Source organism: Theobroma cacao, chromosome 3 (assembly GCF_000208745.1).
Source record: "Theobroma cacao cultivar B97-61/B2 chromosome 3, Criollo_cocoa_genome_V2, whole genome shotgun sequence".
Taxonomy (NCBI): Eukaryota; Viridiplantae; Streptophyta; class Magnoliopsida; order Malvales; family Malvaceae; genus Theobroma; species Theobroma cacao.
This window is the reverse complement of record NC_030852.1, coordinates 3,740,958-3,756,127: the sequence shown is the minus strand read 5'-3', so window position 1 is coordinate 3,756,127 and position 15,170 is coordinate 3,740,958. Positions and strand designations below refer to the sequence as shown.

The window sequence follows — 15,170 nt, the reverse complement described above, 5'->3', positions numbered from 1 at the left end:
TATCAATTATTAATATTTTAAATAAATTATCAATTATTAATATTTTAAAAATAAAATAAAATAAAAATTAATCATAATAATATTTAAATTAAATAAATGTTAATATTTAAATAATTAATTATTAATATTTTAATTAAATTCTAGATTATTAATATTTAAAAAATCTAATAAAAATAAAATGTCACATAAATAATGAAGGGTGTTTTTGTCTTTTTATTTTTTATTCTTTTTTTATTCCAAAATTATTGTTACCAATCAAACACTACAATAAGTCATAATAATTATTTTTGTCCTATTCTTTTTGTCATACCAAATTAAGTAATAACTATTCTATTATATTCTCACCTCATTTTATTCTTACATAATAACTATTTTATTCCATTCTTGTTTATTTCGTCAATCAAACGTACCATAAAAGAATGTGATTGATAAGTTATTTTGGGTTTGGGTTTGGACTTCAATTTAGCAGGTGGACTTGATGATGTTTCGTAGGCCTTGTTCTAGGCTTGGCTTTGGACTTAAGTTTAACAGTCGGCTATACATTTGTAGGACATCTCATTCTGATCTGAATTATAATTATTGGATGGCTGGCTTTCGGTTTTAAGGTATGTATGGGTCGGGTTTTGTGATTGTGTAGGTAAGATGGAACTGAAATAGATTTTAATGTTTTTTTTTTGGATATTCACATTAGTCATTTTTCTTTCATTGAAAATTGTCCATAAACGCTCCTTGTACGGTCTACTTAAAAAACTACTGTTGTATTGCTTTATATTTTCTACTACTACCTATAATATTTTACATATGTAACTTTTAAAATATGAACTTGTTTTATTCCTCACCCACAAAAATTTATAGAATCAAAAATATAATAAACAGTTTCATTTATATTACTTTGTAATTGATAGTAACGTTTGACGATGGATATGTAATTGAGAGAAAAGGAAAAACAACCAAAAGAACCTGAAGGAAGGCAGAAAAAATGGGCACCTCTACTTCCTGAAAGGAAGACCCACAACAAGCAGTCACCTGGCAAAATGGGCTTCCAAGCAGCACCATCATCCTCTTTTCTCTCGCCCTTAGTCTGCCATACATATCCCAATTTGTCTCCCTCTCAATTATCATCTCTGAGACCCTTCCTACTTCCTCATAAGCATGTCAACTCTTTTAAGCCACACATTCCTTGTCTCAATTCTGCCAAATTCCTCAAGGCAAGGACCCGAGCTACCCTTGATGAGAAGGAGAAGGAGCCACTCCTTGTCCAAGAGCAGGAGGCAAGCAGAGTACGTTTTTCCTTTCATTCAATTGCTTGGTTACTAGAGAATGCATTGATTTTCATAACCTGTCATCTTTCCATTGTGTATATAATATATAATAGGACGTTGAGGAGAGCGTCAAAGTGTTGAAAAATGCAGCCAAAACGAGGAAAATCCCTGCTGAGGAGGTTCTGTCAGCTTTTTCTGTTATTGAGAAGGCCAAACTCAACCCCTCAGCGTTTCTTGAAACTCTTGGTGGACCGGATTCCCCTGGCAGAACCTGTGTGCTCATTTTTACTGCTGAGGTTTCGTATGATTGTCATCTTCGTTTTAGATATGCTCGTGGCTTTCTGTTGAATGATTACCTCAATGCTATTAAGCTTCTTTAATTTGCGTTTGTAGAAACAATTGAAGAACGGCCGCTACTTCCCTCTTACAGCTGTTCAGAGGTTCGATGCTGCGATAAGCTCCTTAATCTCTTCTCAATGTGATTAAAAGTTCCGGCTGCTTAAAGTGAATAACATAAGTAAAAGTGAAACATTGAAAGCTTCCAGCTACTTCTAAATAGTTTGAAGTTCCAATGCTGGACATATTCCCTAGGGGTGGTATAGGATTCAAGAATTAGGAATTGTAGAACTGAGTCCAGTTCTCTGATAATAAAAAAGAGAAAAAGCTGACAACAAAGATTTTACATCTGGTTGCATGAGCATAATGCCTCTTGGAAAGCATTAGCAAAAAAGGTTGAAAGTGTGTTTTGGATATCTTTTCGAAACCTTTCTTATAGTTTATTTTACAAGTATACAATGTTTAGTTTAGAATTATGCTCGGATTTGTTTAGCTGATTCAAATCATGTATTATATGGTCGGATTAGTTCCCTTCAGTACAACACGTCTGAAATTTTTTTGGAAACTGTTGCATTACTTGTATTGGAATAATTTTTAAGGTTGGGGGGAAAATTCATATGTTATAAGGAGGCTTTTAATCGAAGTGTGTAGTTTTTGCTGAAATTGCTTGTTTAAGATGATCATTCGTGCTCATAGTTGATAGAATTCAATGCATTCATCAAATGTGATATTTCTGTATGGTGAGTAATATCTTTAGGATGAATTTGGATTTGATTTGCCTGTTGACAAACCAGTGATTAACTTTTCCACTGCTTTTATCGTGCCAATGAAAGTAGAACTAAGCTAGCTGTTCCTTTGCTTTTTGTCAACTTTAGAAACTAATTAATCATTGCTTGAACTGTTAGGCAAAGAGGATTGAGAATGGAGTATTTCTAGGACCAATTGGGTTCTTAACCTTTGAAGGAAAATCTTCATGGAAGAACAGAATATTGTCCTTCATCTTTGAGAAAATCTGAGTTAAAATTGGACCTTTTAACCCTTTAGAGATCAGGCTTGGCCAGAAAGAAGATAGAGAACCAAGCACGAAGGACCCCTTCTTTATCTGGTTTTATATTGATGAAGAAATAGCAGTTGCTCAAGGCAGAAGCGGAGGAACAGCATTTTGGTGCCAGTGTCACCGTGTTACTACTTAATACTTCTTTGAAATCTCTGAAATATACACCAAATTGTATTCCTAGTAGAATGATAAAAATATTCCACTCTGTACATAACTAGATCTCCAACTATTCCAAATGTAATACATCTCTAAACTTCTTGTCTCAGATGAGTTGATTTTGAAAATCACATGCTAATTTCATTTCATAGTAAAGTTGAGTTGCTTCACTAGCAACCAAGCAGCTTCCTTTGTTATACTCTAGAAAAGCTTTGAGCTACCATTTAGTTTTTCGAACTTCTCTGCTTTTCTTCTAGGTTTTATCAGTGTTTTTTTTGGTTCAACAGTGCTTTTCCCTTTAACATATTACCATCAGATAACAATGCCACTGAGATTGATCTCAGAGAATGAGCTTCTGTTACATATGCTTATTTTTCGTCATCTTTTTCCTTCTGTAGAAACCTTGTCTGTATTGCATCTGCTTTTTTTTTGTCGCGCTCCTCTGTTACCTAGTCTCAAAGTGAAATGCTACTCTTGGAAATACCAAAATGACAATGGTTGATCTGCCCTGAAGTAGTTAGTAAATGATTGAACTCAGAAACTAAAGTCAGCAACTCTTTGATTTGAACTGAATATTCCACACCTTTAAGCTTGACAACAAAAGTTGAGTAGTTGGCTTCACTCCATATCTGTCAGCTATAGGTGACATATTGAAAAACATAGTTTGGAACACAACTGAAACAAATAGAAAATTAAAACATCTCCAATTATTTAGTTCTTGGCCATGGAGTAAAGCATGAATGGAAACAAGAACTCATTGCTGGCTTGCTGCCAAGGAACGCAGGTAATTGATGCTAGCAGTAAAGTAGTCAAGCAGCTTATCTCTAGGTGGAAGGCATTCTTTGATCAGCAGAATTTCCATGAATTCCTGCCCCCATTGGTGAAGCAGTGGCGTCCTCTGGCCATCAACCAACTTCCTGAGGGATCCAACCAAAGGCTAGATCCAGATACCCTATCTGTTCCCTTCCAAAATATTTCTTCCCTTCAAGCTGCTTCTCAAGAAATGCAAAAGACTCTGCCGCAGATTCTATGGCTTTTTCTTTTTCATTTCCTTCAGCACGGCAAGCATCAAATGCACCATGCAAGCACTGCATTTCATTAAGAAATCAAAACAAAGAATTAAACAACCACAACACCACTTAAAACTAGAATGAAATTAAATGGCAAATGGTTTTGATGAAGTACCTTTTCATCGGCAAATTTTGCCCAAAAGCAAGCTATGGCTTTCTCATATGGATCTTTAGGGAGCAAGGGACTGTCCTTCCATGTCTCCTCAATGTATTCAAGAATGATGAGTCACTCGGCAATCGGTTTACCATTGTGAAGGAGAACAGGAACTTTCTTATGGACAGGTCTGTGGGTACGAAGAAGAGGACTCTTGTTTCGTAAATCTTCTTCAAGGTACTCATATTTCACACCTTTAAGCTTCAAAGCCCATTCAATCCTTGTGCAGAAAAGGCTAAGTGAAGAGGCTATGAGTTTCAATTCAGCCATGTCAAAACAATTAACACTTGTAAAACCTCACACTAAATTCAGGATTTCTCTCTTTTTGATGTAATGAAGAAACTAAACCCAAGTCTGTATTGACTGGAATGAAGAAACTAAAGCTGTGAATCCCAGCCCTGCATGATGACCGCTTGCAAATCGATGAGTTTGGAACAAAACTGCCTTTCTTGCTGCACAGCCAACGTGCCACGAGCAGCTCCTGGAGAAGCCGAATGGGGTCTTTGGACTGTATAAATATCACACCCAGAAATGGATGCAATTGAGCTGATCAGAATGCTTTGAATTGCTGATGCTCCACCAGTAGCAAATGATTCGTTGTGGAGGAGAAGGCATTCCAAATCTTTCTGCATCGACAGAAATTGGCCCTCAATCAAGAAGGAGCCTCCAATTCTAGCACTCCTTGTTCGTTCAAGCTGTTAGACATTACTCTCATGATGGTGATTTGAATAAATGTTTGAAGGATGAAGAAACACAGACCAAATAAAGAAAAGTGAGTATATCAGCTTGCAGGAATGAAAGGAGAAGAGGAACCAAAACTCACCGTTTAAATAAAAAGCAGATGACCAATGCGCAGCGTTTTGATTTGTTTTTAAATTTCAGTTAGTAGCTAATCATTAGTTAGTTAGCAATGTTTTTAGCTTTATTTTTCTTTGCTGATCGCATACCTGTACATATAAATAGCACTATGTAATACCCTGATTTCAATGAATGAGATAATACCAAGGCACATTCTCATCCTCTGCGCCGTCTCTTCTTGTCCACATTATTGACTCGTCTGACACAAGCCATCCACAGTTTCACCACTGAAATTTTCGAGAAGGTAATGATGGAATCCTTATGTCCAAATTATTTGTTTAATCTTAAATCCGAAAAAAAAAATATATATATATATATTACTATATACTTGTAATTCATAATAATTATTGTCAAAGTAAAAACATGAAAATAAAAAAGAAGAGCAATCAAGTAAAGCCTAATTGCAATAATCGATGTATATGCGATGCTAGAATAATATTTTTTATATATCCCCCTCCTTGTTTTTTGCTTTCATTTTATTTTAGTGCGGATATCATCATTGTTAGTACAATAAACATGGAATATTAGACTCAAAAAAACAGACAATAAAATTAATCAGTAAATAAGATATTTCAGTCTCCTATCAAACAGATAAAAAATTTTAAAAATCTTATAAACATAAACATTATATATTCTATCAAATTAACATTTCGAAGCAAGAAGAAAATAATCCAGTGACACAATCTGTCACGTATTGTGCTTTGGGTGGAGGACCGTTCGTGCATAAAATTACACATAACATATAATAGAGCAGTGATGGCAGACGGTATTGGCAGTGGTAGATAAGGCTGGGATTGTCCATGGTTGGCATCGAGTTAACCACTTGGTGCTTGGCCGTTGACTGGAGAAGATGGAGATGGTCCTCCGTCCTTTGATTTTGATTTTCTACCACTCCTGCCAGGCTTATTGGGTACCACAATGGCAAAGGGCACAGAGAATGCGAATCAAACATTATTTAACTAACAACCGACGACCAGGAAAAGATATTTCTTTCTGATACTTGCAGAACAAACATCGGGCAAAGGACAATAAAATCCATATATATATATATGGTTTTTTGAATTTATATTTTTTAAAGCTTGAACTTTCACTGTTTTTTGATTTTATGCAGACTGGGCTCGTAACATTACGCTGGCCTTTCTCTAGTTAGGAATATAAAAGTATGAGATAACTTTTTTTTTTTTTGAAAGTGAAATTGCATTTCATTAGAATGCGAAGGGAAGAAATTGGTTTCCCTCAGCCCAAATACAAAAGACAACCCTCATACAAAAGTATGAAATAAATGATAGTTTACAATGTAAATCAGAGACGTGTTCAAACACATATATGCGAATTTAAACACATAATTTTGATAAAAATGGATTAATTTTTGGACAAAATAAATTGTAAATACTATACATGTATTACGGATTCCAGATAAGTAAAGATGGGTGGACAAAAGCAATTTTTATCATAACTCTACTCTATATAAAAGGAATATCCAATAAAGCATGTGACATCTGGTCGGCTGCGGAAGGGAGAGAGAAAGAGAAAGAGAGAGGGAGGGCAAGTGATCCAGGAACCAGAAGAAGTGTCAAGAGTGTATGATTCAAAGGCTCTGCAAGGCCACGTTACAATCCGGATATAACAGGGACAAACAAAGAACTGCTAGGTATGAATCTGTTAGAAACACTTACGAACTGTTAGAGATTCTGCGAAATCTGTTAGAAACACTAGGAATAGAGCCCATTTTTCTGAGAAGCAAGGCAAAACCTTGAGATTGTTTTGGGAATTCTTTTCTTCTTTTTGTGCAGACACCCATTCCAGAAATTTCTCCTTTCACCTCCTTCTGTACTTTTGCTTCTTCTTTTTTTTTTTTTTTCCTTTGTTTTCTTTTTCTCTTTTGTCCATCTCTCTCCTCTCTTTTCTCTTTTTGATATCATGAGCAGCAAAGGTGGGGCAGTGGTGGACGTGGAGGCAATGGGTCAAGGGTCAGGGATAAGGGGTTTCCATCTCTTTACATAATCTTCTTCTTTTGCTTTTTCAATTTTCATTTTTTCTCTTCAACACTGGCAGCATTGTGATAGACCAACAAAACCCAACTCTCTCTCACGAATGCCAGTTTCAGTATTTCCCCAGGTTTTGCTTTTAAAGAAATGTGATTGATAAGTTATTTTGGGTTTGGGTTTGGACTTCAATTTAGCAGGTGGACTTGATGATGTTTTGTAGGCCTTTTTCTAGGATTGGCTTTGGACTTAAGCTTAACAATCGGGTATTCATTTGTAGGATATCTCATTCTGATCTGAATTATAATTATTGGATGGCTGGCTTTCGGTTTTAAGGTATGGCTGGCTTTCGGTTTTAAGGTATATATGGGTCGGGTTTTGTGATTGTGTAGGTGAGATGGAATTAAAATAGATTTTAATGTTTTTTTTTGGATATTCACATTAGTCATTTTTCTTTCATTGAAAACTGTCCATAAACGCTCCTGCTACGGTCTACTTAAAAAACTACTGTTGTATTGCTTTATATTTTCTACTAATACCTATGATATTTTACATATGTACTTTTTAATAAATGAACTTGTTTTATTCCTCACCCGTAAAAATTTCTAAAATCAAAAATATAATAAACACAATTATTACAACATGTATTGTATTCATGTGCAAAACACACGGATACATTTTTAATATATATATATATATATATATATATATATGAATGTTAAAAAATTTTTGATTGAGGAAAATGATCGTATTTATTTATTTTTAATTTTAAATTTTTTTATCCTTAATATTAAAAAAAATTATGCCATTTGAAAAAAAATATAAAAAAACAAAACCAACATTTTATAATTGTTGCAAGTAATTTTTTTAATTTTTTATATTTTTAATAAAAATTTGTATCCAAACATTTAATTTAATAATTGATACATATAATTTCAAAATGTTAAATTCAAATTTTTTTAAATTAAAAAGAAATCTAAAAAAAACCCATGCAATCAAAATTGATTAATCTGTTAACTGTTTTGAATAGATATGAATATCCATTGTATTTCATAATATCTAATGTATGTCTCATATCTAATGTACATATTTATGTTGGTACATCTCTATTTTCTGATTTCATTCAATATATGTACATTCTTATCTACTAAGTGTATCCCCTCTATTTATATAAATTCATTTCTCCTTCATCTATGTGTGTTTATAAATAGAGGCATTATAATTTATGGTTGAAATACTGGAATAAGAAATGAAATAAAAAATCTTCTTACATTCCTACTACTTCTTTTTAATATTCTTTTTCAAAGTTATATTTTTCAACATGAACTTTTTGAAGTATGGTAGTGTTTGGTATGAAGAAAGTGAGAGCACATTTCTTGTAATGTGTCTAATTAAAGTACATTACAGTATTTGTTTTGCAACAAACCACTGCAATGTAAGATTGCAATGCAATCACATTATAGCCAAGGGATGTAATGTGATTGTAATTTAAAACTAATACAATCACATTATATTGCACTCTGTAATGTTGTTGAAGACATTTTTACCCGTCAAATTTATTACTTTGTTAAAAATATTTTATAATATTATAATTAAAATAAAAAATATTAAAATAAAATATATAATATAAGAATTAAAAATTAAAATAAAATATAAAATATTATATTTAAAAAATTAAAATAAAATATAATATTATAATAAAAATCAAAATATAATATTATAATAAAAAATAAAAATAAAATATATGACGTTAAAAATATATTTAAAAGATGATATTATATAAAAATTAATAATAAAAAATATAATTATATTAAACTTGTATTTTAATAAATAAGGATAATTTTAAAAATTAACATTACATTCCTAGTAGAGTACTTGTAAATCAAACGCTGCAATGTTATCTTCTCTATATTTTAATTATTATTTTGTTTGTATATCAAATACTGTAATGTTATTTTCGCTACAATCACATTGCTTGCAATACATTACTTGCAATCATATTACCTGTAATCATATTACATTATAAAGTACCAAACGCCACTTATGTTAAAACTGTATGTGTAAACTGAGAATGAGCAGGGGTGGTTCAATACTTTTAAAGACTTAAAGCGATTAAATATTTAAATGAAGCTCTTTTTATTAAATTACCGTTAGTTGGATATCATTAAAATATGTTACGTTTATTAAAAATAAAAAAAATAAAGAATTAATAAAGTTACTGGAATTAAGAAATGATAAAAAATATAAATTTATTAAGTACATAATTGAGAAAGTGAGAGAATATATCATTGCATTAATTGTTTTGACTTTTATATAATTGGAGAAGTGAAATAAATAGTTGAGAATTAATAAGAGATAGAAAGTGAGAAAAAATAAATATTTAATAGACACTTAATTTAAAAAATATTTTATTAATTACTTTAATTTTTATATATTTTTAAATATAATTAATTATATTATACAAATATATGGGGCTTATAAAAATATAGGACCTAAAGCAAGAGTCTTGGTGGTAGGGTAACTTAATACCTTTAAAGGCTTAAAGCGTTTAAATATTTAAATAAAGTCTTTTTTATTGAAATTAAAAAAATTGTTGTTAGTTAGAGATCATTAAAAACACATTTAGTTCATTGAAAATAAAAAATAATTGAGAATTATTAACATTATGATAATTAGAAAGTAATAAAAAATAGAAGTTTATTAAGTATATGACTAAAAAAACAAAAAAATATATAATTTTATTAATTATTTTGATTTTTATAAAAGTAGAGAACTGAAATAAATAATTGAGGATTAATAAGAGGTAAAAAGTGAAAATAAATAAATATTTAATTTAAAAAATATTTTATTAATTATTTTAATTTTTGTATATTATATAAAATTATAAAACCTATAAAATTGTGGAGCCTAAAGCATGACCTTTGGTGGCTTTTTGGTAAAGTCGGTCTTGCTTAGTGGGCGGCTTTATGCCAAAGCCGGCCCCAAGAAAGGAAGTCCCTGAGAATATTACGAGATTGCACCTCGCATCGGTTCTTGCACTCCAAGGCTCAATCTTATTTCCATCTTCGTGACAAAAGAGCCATTGCAATTAACTTGATCTAATTCTAAACCTGGGCTGCTCTTCTCGGACGCTTGTATGTGTGCCACTTGCCAGGAGCCAACAACCTTTAGACTTTTCTAGATTCATGGCGCCATTTTCTTATTCCCCAAGCAAAACAAACTAATGAATTAATCATAGTTGCTCCTTCCGAATCTCTGGTCTGTTCTTCCTGGATGCTGGTGTGTGTGCCACTGCAGGCTGCCAGGACTTTTCTAAATTCATGGCGATTTGACAGCCATTAATTTCTTATTCCCCAAGCAAGATAAACTAATGAATAGGTACATATTTATTTACTTTGCGTTGACAGTCAGCCCGCCGAGCTGGCAGTCAAACCCTGCCTATAATAAAGACATGCGACTCAAATCCTTTTGTTGCATAAACTAATCCACTTAAAAGCTTTATAGGCGATCTGAGGGCAAACCGTACAAGCATTTCTTAACATTGAAAATGGTTGGACTATCTACGTCCCCATGGCTGCTTCTTTAGTCTTCAACCGCATAGCTGCATCTTAGCAAATGTTATTCTATATGTATATGTATATATGAAGAGTTCTTTGCGTAGATGAAGAAGCCATCTCTTGCATTAATCATCCTTCGTCTCTGCGGGGAATATTGGATGTTCGTTTATGCTAGTGGACTACTCTGCCATTACAGGGCTTGAATACCTAATCCTACTACATAAAGCTAGGCCTAAGGGGCATTCTTTCACCTCTGCTACCAATTCAGTTTAGCTAGCTGTTGATGAAAGCATAGCTGTGCTAAGGTTAGGCAACGAAGCTGATCATCTTGGATCCTGATGGTTGATCATGAGTGGGTTTGAATCAATTTCTCTATTATACAACCATTTTTTTTCAAATTAATAGTAATTAAAATAAATTGTTTAAACTAAATTAATATAATTTAATATATCGATTTGAAAGTTATATATATAGTTGAATTAAAGATGATTTTAATATATTTATTTAATATGTCAATATATGTAACTTAATTAAAATTTAAATTAATAATAATTAAAGATAGTTTTAAAACTAATTAACTTATAGTAATATGTATTTTTACCTCTTATTTTCATGTCTACTCCCCAATGATGATAGTCCATGAGTCTTTTTAAGGAAGAACCGACATCGTCGGAGACTGCTATTACAAAGTCTATGATGTGGACTCCAACATAGAGCTGAGGCCTGAGGGGTATCAGATATTCCAAATTCTTTTATCATATTATATATGTACATATATATTATTTTTTTTGCGAGCTATAATTCCTTTATACCTAAGAAGGATAAATGACATAGTATTTAAAAGATTAGAGCCATAGTTTCAGTTGTTTTTTTATCATTATATACCGACTTTTGGCTGCCTTGTTGGATTCGGTTACTCCATATTTTGACAGAAAGAAATGAAGACAATACATTAGGTAGGTCTACTTTGCTTCATATTTTAAATATTTTATTACACTACTGACAAAGAGTTGCTCCTAAAGAAAGGCAAATGATTTGTTTAATCAATCTAAGGGCACTTTATAAGAGTGTTGATCAGGTGAGAAGCCAAGGAAGGGAATAAAGTAGCACTTCACTGAAAGATAGGGATCGGGGAAGATATGGCAGAAGAAGAGATGAGCAGACATACCCCATGAATGGTGGAGTTGGTGTCTTTAGATATATAAAGAATTCTTCATACCAGGTACTCCTATTTCTATTGCTAAATATTAGTATAGTTTGTTGCCTGATCGTCCTTCATTGGATCAAGGGGCAGCTCTGCCATTGAAGACATGGGAAGTCACTGGAATAAATAAATGTAGTTAGGGCAGGGAAGAAAGCCCACAGGTTACATGTTGAACCATGATAATTAGGGATAATACGAATTCAGACGAAATGATGATGATAGCATTAGATTGATATCAGCTCCCCTGTTTCAACACAACCTGGCAATACTAGTTTGGGAATTCTTACATTCTTAATCTTTATAAAGAATTACCTCTTTGTAGCAAGGAGTCGATCAACCTGTTGTAGTATGCAACTCCCTTCCAATTTACCTTCCCAGTCCCGTCTAAATAAAACCAATTGGAATAAATGATAAGCAACACGACACCAACAACAATTTCTGTTGATCAAAGTATATGTACTATGTTGATGATGGAAGTACCAGGGAAAATCCTGGACCATGAGATTGAAAACCTGTACGCATCAAAATTCAGGTTTGCCATAAGATCCACATCTTCCTGTAACAAAAGAGAAACGTTTTAAACTTGACAATCCCCTGTAGATGATGCGCAGGCCAGCAATAACAACTAAGGTTAACACACGTTTGTGGTTATAGAATTAGAGGGCTAAATGCCTATCAAATACCTACCTTGTAGCGATGATATTGGTCCACTGATACTTCACCCGTGCCATTCTTGGCAACAATCCCTGTTGATCATGTCACAGAAATTAACTCTTTTAAATTTGTTTTTCTTCTTTTTTACATTTGACCACTTTAGCATCAGTTTCATTACCGGGAATTTTAACGAAGACGTCGCAAATGCTGGGGCCACGACCGTCACAATGGGCCATGCCTTCGAATTGATAAGCGGACGTGGCTGTTCCGAAAACGAAACCCTTTGGAAAACTCTCCCTGCTCAGACCTCCAGTGTCTAGCTTCACCGTCTCCGGCTGCACCGCGACGCTTCATTGCCTGCAACGTACTGGGCAAGAAGGACTAGGCGGACCCAGAAAACCAAGAAACTCATTTGGACTCTCATTTTCAAGAGCTGTAGAGAAACTAGAGAGAGAGAAGAGTGGATAGTGAGGAGTGTAGGGAGGGAGCAATGTTTATTTATAGATAAAAAATAAAGTATAAAGTTGATCGGCAATCCCTGTAGGGTAAGGCTGGCGTTACATCATTGGTGGTGGGGACATTTGGACTTATCGGCTATGCCACGTCTCTCCCTGTTGTTTCTCTATCCATCTCATCTCTGGGAACACATTCAACGTTTGTGTGCCGAAACCCAGACCTTGCATTTCCATCTCTTTCTCTCCCTCGCCTAAAATCAGCCGTACGCTACTTGCCTGTTCTTATAACTTAAGCTTTAACATAGTCCTACACTACAGGAATTGTAGTCACCTAGCAAAATGGGCTTCCAAGCAGCACCATCAGCCTTTTTTCTCTCGCCCTTAATCTGCCATACTTATCCCAATTCGCCTTCCTCTCAATTATCATCTCTGAGACCCTTCCTACTCCCTCGTAAACATGTCAACTCTTTTGAGCCACACATTCCTTGTATCAATTCTGGCAAATTCCTCAAGGCAAGGACCCGAGCTACCCTTGATGAGAAGGAGAAGGAGCCACTCATTGTCCAAGAGCAGGAGCCAAGCAGAGTACGTTTTTCCTTTCATTCAACTGCTTGGTTACTAGAGAATGCATTGATTTTCATAACCTGTTATCTTTCCATTTTGTATAAAATATATAATAGGAAGTTGAGGAGAGCGTCAAAGTGTTGAAAAATGCAGCCAAAACGAGGAAAATCCCTGCTGAGGAAATTTTGTCAGCTTTTTCTGTTATTGAAAAGGCCAAACTCAACCCCTCAGCGTTTCTTGAAACTCTTGGTGGACCGGAATCCCCTGGCAGAACCTGGATGCTCATTTTCACTGCTGAGGTTTCATATGATTCTCATCTTCGTTTTAGATATGCTTGTGGCTTTCTGTTGCATGATTACCTCAATGCTATTAAGCTTCTTTAATTTGGGTTTGTAGAAACAATTGAAGGACGGCCGCTACTTCCCTCTTACAGCTGTTCAGAGGTTCGATGCTGTGGTAAGTTCCTTAATCTCTTCTCAATGTGATTAAAAGTTCCGGCTGCTTAAAGTGAATAACATAAGTAAAAGTGAAATATTGAAAGCTAAAGGCGTTTCTTCTAAATGGTTTGAAGTTCCAATGCTGGACATATTCCCTAAGGGTGGTATAGGATTCAAGAATTAGGAATTGTAGAACTAAGTCCAGTTCTTTGATAATAAAAAAGAGAAAAAGCTGACAACAAAGATTTTACATCTGGTTGCATGTGCATAATGCCTCTTAGAAAGCATTAGCAAAAATGATTGAAAGTGTGTTTTGGATATCTTTTTGAAACCTTTCTTACAGTTTATTTTACAAGTATACAGTGTTTAGTTTAGACTTATGCTCGGATTTGTTTAGCTGATTCAAATCATGTATTATATGGTCAAATTAGTTCCCTTCAGTACAACATGTCTGAAATTTTTTGGAAACTGTTGCATTACTTGTATTGGAATAATTTTTAAGGTTGGGGGAAAAATTCATATGTTATAAGGAGGCTTTTAATCGAAGTGTGTAGTTTTTGCTGAAATTGCTTGTGTAAGATGGCTATTCGTGCTCATAGTTGATAGAATTCAATGCATTGTGATATTTCTGTATGGTGAGTAATATCTTTAGGATGAAGTTGGATTTGATTTACCTGTTGCAAAACCAGTGATTAACTTTTCCACTGCTTTTATCATGCCAATAAAAGTAGAAAATTAAGCTAGCTGTTCCTTTGCTTTTTGTCAACTTTAGAAACTAATTAATCATTGCTTGAATTGTTAGGCAAAGAGGATTGAGAATGGAGTATTTCTAGGACCAATTGGGTTCTTAACCTTTGAAGGAAAATTTTCATGGAAGAACAGAATATTGTCCTTCATCTTTGAGAAAATCCGAGTTAAAATTGGACCTTTTAACCCTTTAGAGATCAGTCTTGGCCAGAAAGAAGATAGAGAACCGAGCACGAAAGACCCTTTCTTTATCTGGTTTTATATTGATGAAGAAATAGCAGTTGCTCGAGGCAGAAGTGGGGGAACAGCATTTTGGTGCCGGTGTCACCGTGTTACTACTTAATACTTCTTTGAAATCTCTGAAATATACACCAAATTGTATTCCTAGTAGAATGATAAAAATATTCCACTCTGTACATAACTAGATCTCCAACTATTCCAAATGTAGTATATCTCTAAAGTCCTTGTCTCAGATGAGTTGATTTTGAAAATCACATGCTAATTTCATTTCGTAGTAAAGTTGAGTTGCTTCACTAGCAACCAAGCAGCTTCCTTTGTTATACTCTAGAAAAGCTTTGAGCTACCATTTTGTTTTTCAAACTTCTCTGCTTTTCTTCTAGGTTTTATCAGTGTTTTTTTTTTTTTGGTTTAACAGTGCTGTTATCTTCAATTAC

The 15,170-nt window shown here is 33.7% G+C and overlaps 1 protein-coding gene, 2 long non-coding RNA genes and 1 pseudogene across 7 annotated transcripts in view; 3 read left to right on the top strand and 1 right to left on the bottom strand.

Annotated features, from left to right (window-relative positions):
• Nucleotides 1–15,058, top strand: part of LOC18604251 — a 16,350-nt gene extending 1,292 nt beyond the window's left edge. Inside the window, exons 2-6 of one of the 5 annotated variants that reach the window (XM_018117313.1) lie at nucleotides 550–605; nucleotides 906–1,280; nucleotides 1,376–1,558; nucleotides 13,709–13,768; nucleotides 14,552–15,058. In XM_018117313.1, coding sequence (XP_017972802.1) covers nucleotides 1,035–1,280; nucleotides 1,376–1,558; nucleotides 13,709–13,768; nucleotides 14,552–14,839 — 777 coding nt within the window. In that variant the 5' untranslated portion in view covers nucleotides 550–605; nucleotides 906–1,034 and the 3' untranslated portion in view covers nucleotides 14,840–15,058. Of the gene's footprint in view, nucleotides 1–404; nucleotides 606–905; nucleotides 1,281–1,375; nucleotides 1,559–1,655; nucleotides 1,703–2,503; nucleotides 2,923–12,763; nucleotides 13,334–13,428; nucleotides 13,612–13,708; nucleotides 13,769–14,551 lie in introns of those variants that run through there. The other 4 variants (XM_018117312.1, XM_018117314.1, XM_018117311.1 and 1 more) reach the window with 4 other exon arrangements.
• Nucleotides 2,807–4,376, bottom strand: LOC18604250 (annotated as a pseudogene).
• LOC108661336 lies at nucleotides 4,122–5,057 on the top strand. Its single transcript, XR_001927093.1, has 2 exons — nucleotides 4,122–4,212; nucleotides 4,375–5,057. It is a non-coding gene; the product is annotated as an uncharacterized LOC108661336 (long non-coding RNA).
• LOC108661335 lies at nucleotides 5,458–7,095 on the top strand. The gene is made up of 2 exons (XR_001927092.1): nucleotides 5,458–6,544; nucleotides 6,687–7,095. It is a non-coding gene; the product is annotated as an uncharacterized LOC108661335 (long non-coding RNA).